The 7367-nt window shown below is 39.7% G+C and overlaps 1 protein-coding gene across 1 annotated transcript in view; it reads right to left on the bottom strand.

The window, feature by feature from the left end:
- Positions 1-7367, bottom strand: part of LOC109513079 (NT-3 growth factor receptor-like) — a 68189-nt gene that overhangs the window by 16335 nt on the left and 44487 nt on the right. Inside the window, exons 9-12 of the mRNA XM_019865288.1 lie at positions 5758-5941; positions 3282-3305; positions 2023-2069; positions 1025-1127 (exon numbers count right to left, since the gene is read on the bottom strand). Coding sequence (XP_019720847.1) covers positions 1025-1127; positions 2023-2069; positions 3282-3305; positions 5758-5941 — 358 coding nt within the window. The remainder of the gene's footprint in view (positions 1-1024; positions 1128-2022; positions 2070-3281; positions 3306-5757; positions 5942-7367) is intronic.

Below are 7367 nucleotides of genomic sequence, written 5' to 3'. Positions count from 1 at the left end.
ATATATATATATATATATGGATGTGGAAAGCCACCTCTCCTGCAGGGAAGGAGCCCAAGCTGGTGTGCGAGGCAGAGAAGTTCCGACTGGATATAGTCAGACTTGCCTCCACACACAGCCTGGGCTCTTGGTACCAGCTTTATAAAAGAGGGGTTGGACTTGCTTCCACTCTGGAGTTGCCCATGGTGAGAGACTTTGTAGAGCAGGTGTGGGCATGCTCATTGCCCCCGGTTCAGTGCTTGTACATTTGGGTGCACACCATGAGACGAGAGGGTTGCCTACCTCTGCCTTCTTTCCTGTCTGTTGTTTGTGTCTATGCACCAAACAGCAGTTCAGTCTATCCACTCTTTTTGGAGTCCTTGGAGGGTGTGCTGGTGAGCGCTCCCTCTGGGTACCACCTTGCTCAGCTGGGGGACTTCAATGCTCATGTGGGCAATGACAATGAGGAACCATCGCCCTACCCGAAGGCGGAGGGAGGCTGTAAGTATGTACACACCTGCTCTGCACCTCTAAGCATGGCAACTCCACAGTGGAAGAGTCCAAACGCTCTTGAGAGAACTGGGAACTTAGCCCAGAATGTGTTTGGAGGCAAGTCCAACTATTTCAAGTCGAAACATCTCTGCCTTGCACAGCAGCTGGGGCTCCTTCTATGCCACAGAGGTGACATTCCATATCCCTTCAGATAGCTTCTGTTGCCAGGGACCAGACCACAAAGGTCGTTACCTTTGGCCCCTCCATGTTGGAGCACTATAATTCTGGTACTGTGCCGGAGCACTATTATCCTTGCATGCCATTTTATAAATGTGATGAATGTATTGCTAATAATACGGTTAAGAGTGGCTTTCATCATTGTAAATGATAAGTGCTTCTCAACTGGAATAAATATTAATATGCAAAATGGCCTTCTGCAACAGGTTGCCACTTAGAAAAGTTAGAAAGTCTTAGCATATACTACGACACTTGCTGTGAGTCTTATTCATCATTTGACAAACCTTTGCAATTCAATGATTAACAATGAACCTACCTTTCATGCGGAACTTTGAATGTTGCCCACACTTATTAATCAGGAGGAAGATAATCACCAAGATCACACAAGCAAACCCTGCAAGGCCCACTGCAATATAAACCTGGAAATGGGAGGATAAGACAAAAAAGTTTGAAGCAAATTTGGAGTGCTATGCAAAAATGCACAGGTAGTTTAGTTGGGAAGATTCTTATAACTGTTTGGCCTTGACAAAAAGTCACTCTTGGATTCTAAATTCTAAATTATTCTAAATAAATAAAAATCTAAATTCTAAAATATTAAGTATCATACAATATTTCTGATAGCAAATGTACAGGTTGGAACTAATGTCAAAAATGTTGATTTGGGTCCAAAATTGTGTGTTGGGGCAAAACGGGTTTTCCTGGTCTGTTGTAAAAAATGTGTGTTAAGAAAAAGTGTTTGTAGAATTTGGAGATTATTTTTTTCTTAATATTCATACTCATTTAATTGAGAAATTTGTTGAGGGGATTCTGTCTTTCTTTCTTTCTTTCTTTCTTTCTTTATTTACATATTTCTCGGCCGGTCATTCACCAGATACACTGGGCAACAACTCTATTGTGACCACCACCACCAGGCACACTCTCCAGAGAGAAGGAAAGAGAGAGAGAGACTCCACACTTCAAATTTTGAAATGAAGAAGCATTGTGGATGAAAAGTGAAACTTCTTCAACAAACAAAAAGTTTCTATCCATCCATCCACCCATCACCGTTTATCAGGATCCTCTCCCAAACCATTCACACTGACATTCACACCATCAGTGACTTAGAAGAAGAAATGCCCAGTTGCTTCAATTTAACCATTGCAAATTTCCATGACCTGGTCAAGGTATAAAGACGTCACCCTCAAATGTAAATGTAATAAATCAATTAAATAGTAACTGTATAAAAGCAAATACAATTTAAATTAATGATCAGAAACAGAAAGAAATGAAAATCTGTGGCTCTAAGTTAACTTTGGAAATATCATTTTTACTTACCCCCAAAATATCTTTGCGTGGATTGTGGCGCTCTGCTGTTGGGGTTACTTGAGTAAAACACAAACAAATAAATATAAGATTTCAAAATATCCAATACATAACCAGTGTAAATCAAACATGGCTTTTGAATTGTGGTTCAACCGAGAAATTTTTTAAAAATTAATCAGGCCTGGGTGCCCGGTGGTCCAGGTGGTAGCATCGACGTCACAGTGTAGAGGTCGTTGGTTCGATCCCAGCTTTGGCCTTCCTGTGTGGAGTATGCATGTTCTCCCCAGGCCTGTGTGGGTTTTCTCCGGGTACTCCGGTTATCCTCCCACATTCGAAAAATATGCATGGCAGGCAGACTGAACACTCCAAATTGTCCCGAGGTGTGAGTGTGAGCGCGGATGTTTGTTCGTCTCTGTGTGCAATGCCATTGGCTGGCAACCAGTTCAGGATGTCCCCTGCCTACTGCCCAAAGATGGCTGGGATATGCTTCAGCACCCCTCACAACCCTTGTGAGGGTAAAGCGGATCGGCAAAAAAACCTGAAAATAATTCAACCACAAGGCAGTCCTCAAATAGTGGGGCGGGCCTCCTGGGGGTTTATGCGGTGTGATGTCGAGGTGGGGGGGGGGGGGCTCACAGGGAACTCCCTTTTTATTGATGAATTCGCTAGGCCATACTCATCACTCTCCAGGTCATTTTTATGGAATAATAGTGTAGCTATATCATCACATTGATTTTCCAATTTAATGAAGTTTGGGTGGGATCAAAATGAGATTTTTCCAGACAAAGGCATGAAATTAGGTTGCTCGAACAGTACCACAAAACAGGTGCATTTATTCTGAGCATAGATTACACATAGGTGGACTCTGTCATTTAGGTTAACATTGGATCATTCCGAAATTATCTGATACTTTCTGGAGTGTGTTGGCGGCACTGGAAGTAAAGGGGCCGATTAATATCGCATGCACCACTTTTCATGACGGCATTTTATTTTGAAAAAAAGGTTTATGAATTTTGTTCCACTTCAAGATTGGATCCCACTTAGTGCTGAATCTTCACAAAAAAACAAACCAAACAAAAATAATTTTTTTTAAAATCTTTTCTGAAGCCAGATATGTGGAAAAAGTTCAAAAAATGTCAAGGGTGCCAAATACTTTCTCAAAAGACTCTAGATGGATGGATGAACAGACGGACACATGGACATATGACAATTCTCCCAAAAAGTACAGCAAACAAACACAATAAAATTAAATTTTCTGAGAAATAACTTACCGTAATCATAATCGTTTTCTGTAACTGTGAAACATGGCAGAACATTTGAGAAGAAAGAGATTACATTAAGTTGGCATAAGATAAGTCATAGATAAATATTCCAAATGTGGTAACAATATCTTGTTAAAGCCTGACTCAATACTTTCTGAATGGATTTAGCGTCTTCTCTTGCTCAAGTGTTCTTTTCTCTTGGAACTCTGCCTTCCTCTCACCTTCTAAAAATATGCATGGTTGGTTGATTGCAGACTTTGTCCATAGTGTGAATGTGAATGTCATTTTAAAAACAAACAAATAAAATAATGCTATTACATGAACAGAATTGACAATATTAGAACCTTGTAGATTAGTGGTTCTTAACCTTGTTAGAGGTACCGAACCCAACCAGTTCATATGCACGTTCACTGAAACCTTCATTAGTATATATATATATATATATATATATATATATATATATATACACAGTCAAACCTCGGTTTTCGTCCATAATCCGTTCCAGAAGGCTGTTATTTTTTCAAATTCAAAACATAAAAAAAAACATTTATAAAAAACTGAAAAAAAATTTTAAAAAATCTAAACATGAGTATACGTTTTTTTAAATTGTGCACAAAATGAACCAGCCAGTGTTGGCCAAGCTACAGTAATTGACATGTTGAGTCGGGTGTGTCTGAACCTCCATGGCACAGGCTCTGTCAATCCCCTGAGACTGATTCACCAAACCCCAAGGGTTCGATCGAACCCAGGTTCAGAACCACTGTTGTAGATGTTATGAATACACGCCACTTCAAATAATGAACGTGAAATTATTCACTTTTGGAAATTAGCTAGCTCCATTAACACTTTTAAAATTGCTTTTTAAAAGGCTGGCGACAATAACATCTACCCAATCTATGTATAGTTGTGTAATTTTTGATTTTTCTGAGAAAAATGTACTGAAAAGTGGCTTTAACATCTGGGTTCTTTGTGCTGTGTTGACTTTGAATATTCTCACTTGGGCTTGAATGGCATTTCTCTGGCTACTCGGTTTTGTCACATATAAAAACAAAAACCAAAAACATGTATCTTGGGTTATAAATGAAGACTATAAAATGTCTAGAGGTGTGAACAGGGCCGTTTCTAGACCCTCCAAGGGGCCCCAGCCAAGAAAGCCCATGGACCACAAGCCTAAAACCCTCCAGAACCAAAAACCTGAAAGTTGTATCAACAAAGATATACTTAACCCATAAGAGCCCAGACCCATTTTTCCAAAAGGTTTTGATGGGTTAAAATCAGACAAAAAGTTTTGAAAAAAGATACTGGGGAGTTCAAACTGTTTGTTACACTGGTGTCACCGTGGGCTCTTATGGGTTAAATGTATTTAATAATTGAGATATAAACATGAAATATCTTACTTATAATCATCAATGAGAGCAAACAAAATGGTACAGTACAGTACTCGCCGTGTCATGATTCACTTAATGGTTTCACTCTATCACAGATTCTTGAATTGTCCGTCTCATTTCAGAATGTAGACATTTTGCTGTATCACATGATTTTGTGGGCATCGTACACAGACGGTCACTGCAGACTGATGTTGCAATATATGCAAGCCAGCAGCAAAGAGTGCATAAACCACAGAGAATGTCTAAAGCTTACGATCATTTCACGCTTAAAATAAAGAATATGAAGTGCAATGTCCCCCGTACTTAATGTAAAGCAGAACTTATTCAACTGCACGTCTATGGTAGAGCCAACATTGCTTGATTATTTAATATATCTTACCGCTGCTGGCTAGAACCATTTTGGGTCCCCCTACAGATGGTCAAGAATAGACTCAACATTTCACTTTCAACTTTTGAACAAATGGTAAGAGAACAAGCACATATTAACACACCCATTTATGAGCTGCTGCTGCCCACAACTTTTGCCAAGGCCCAAATACAGAGGTGAAAAAAAATGCAGCGCACTACAATCTGGGCAACTAGGGTTTCCGTGACCACAGCAAACACATCTAATTTAAGGGCCCATTTTAAGGTTCATAATTATCCTCAAGCACAAGGAAAACTTGCAAAATCCACCCAGAAAGGTGAGTCAAACCTCATTTTTCACTTAACTGAATATTGTGCATGCTAATCATGTAACATACTGTAAATTGAGACAAATCCATCATTTAAGAAATGTTCTGAGGCAATTGTCTTTGATGACACCCATGTGGTAAGCAACAAAAAATACTGTATACAGCAGTGTGTCAGTTGAATTCGCCTTTTACAAGTACAGTATAATTAATGAATAAAATAAACAGGAAGTCTACACATGTTGTTATTGGGAAAAAAAACTACCAATTAGTTAAACATGAGAAAGGGTTAGGTTTAGACAATTACAGTTAAAAATAAAGCTCTGACTAGTTATGTGTGCTATATTGCCTCTTCTTGGACATCTTGTAATGTTAAGTAAAATAACTTGTTTCTCGAGCATGCATTATGACCCCGCACCAACTTACCATTGAAGGGCTTGTCAAGGAAGTGCCCATAGACAGTCCCGTTGACCACCCCCAGGTCATTTTTAGCCTCCAGAGTGTAGTTGCCGTTGTTGTGATGTGTTGGGTTTTTGAATTTAAGGCATCCCTCAATGTAGTCCTGATAACTAGCCATATCAAGACGTACATAATCGGTATAGGAAATTTCCTGCATTAGTAATGAAAGCAGAAATAATCAATGAAAGGATCTCTAGAAATAGTAACAAATTCAATCAACCCCTCACTTAGTCACACTTTAGTGTAGTAGTCACACTGAAGTGATGCATACATCAATATCAATAAATGGTTGTCAACAACCATTAATTAAGAAGGAAACAAAAGCTAATGCTACAATAGAGAGTACGAGTACTAATTTAAATGTATTGTAGAGTACAGTTAACTCCTCAACTACTTATTTTAGGGGTGGAACGGTTTCTGAAAACCTTCAAAACGGATCGGCTGAAGCATTTCGGTTCCATCCAAGTTAGTCCGTCGTTTTTTTTTTTTTTTGCACATCTACCCCCAGCCCGTGAAGAGCGCTAACCCAAGATAGCGGAGGTCACAGTTATGCCGGCAACCATCGTTACTGCAACGTGTCATGACGTGCATCATACCGCCCAGCGACGTGGCAGCCAATCATTATTCAGTGGTGATCCAATCTTGGAGTCTGCTTCTTTTCCTGCTCAGTTTGGATTCATAAGATGTAAGCCTTAGGTGTCAAAGTCCGGTCCTCGAGGGCCGGTGTCCTGCATGTTTTCCACCTCTCCCTGCTGCAACACACCTGATCCAAGTGATAGCTCATCAGCAAGCTGATATTGCCTGATAATGATCCCAATCATTTGAATCTGTTGCAGCAGGGAGACATGGAAAACATGAAGGACACCTGCGATGTAAGTCATCACTATAGAGTCTTTATATATCCAATGCAAAATCTCATGTACATAAAGGGGATTTTGGAATTACAATTTCCCGGAAATGTATATGTTCATTACTGATGTGTTTTGTTTCTCATGAAAATGTGATGTAACCGGTGCATATTTGATACTTGCATGCAGCTAACCGACCCCCGTCGTAAATAACTACGAGGCAATTGGACTAACTAACTCTTATAATTTCTACAGTCGTTACATGATTTGGGTGTACCATAAATCCCCTCAAATTAAAGATGAAAGTCTGCAGTCAAAGTACATCTTGGTCGTTTCATTTCAAATGCAGTGTGGTGGGTGGTGTTTAGAGTTCAGAGTTTCATTTGAAATTCAGTGTGGTGGTTAGAATCAAAAAGATTATTTTTGTGTGTGTTCATGTCCTGTGAAAGAAAAGTCACATTATGACTTCATGCACGAGCTTATTCACATCAGGCACAATTATCATTAGGAAGAGATTAATACACATACAGCGCCGTGAAAAAGTATTTGCACCTTTGCTGATTTCTGTGTTCTTTGCATATTTATCACACACAAAGGTTTCAGTTCATCAAACCATTTTAATACTGTATTACAGGGGTCCCCAACCGCCGGTCCGCGGACCGGTACCGGTCCGCCGGGCATTTGGTACCGGGCCGCACAGAAAGAACTTGCCTTAATTCAGTTTTATTT

The sequence above is a fragment of the Hippocampus comes genome, unplaced genomic scaffold (genome assembly GCF_001891065.2).
Source record: "Hippocampus comes isolate QL1 unplaced genomic scaffold, H_comes_QL1_v1.1 scaffold180, whole genome shotgun sequence".
Taxonomy (NCBI): Eukaryota; Metazoa; Chordata; class Actinopteri; order Syngnathiformes; family Syngnathidae; genus Hippocampus; species Hippocampus comes.
Note: the sequence above shows the minus strand (reverse complement) of the source record. Positions and strands in the feature narration are given on the sequence as shown.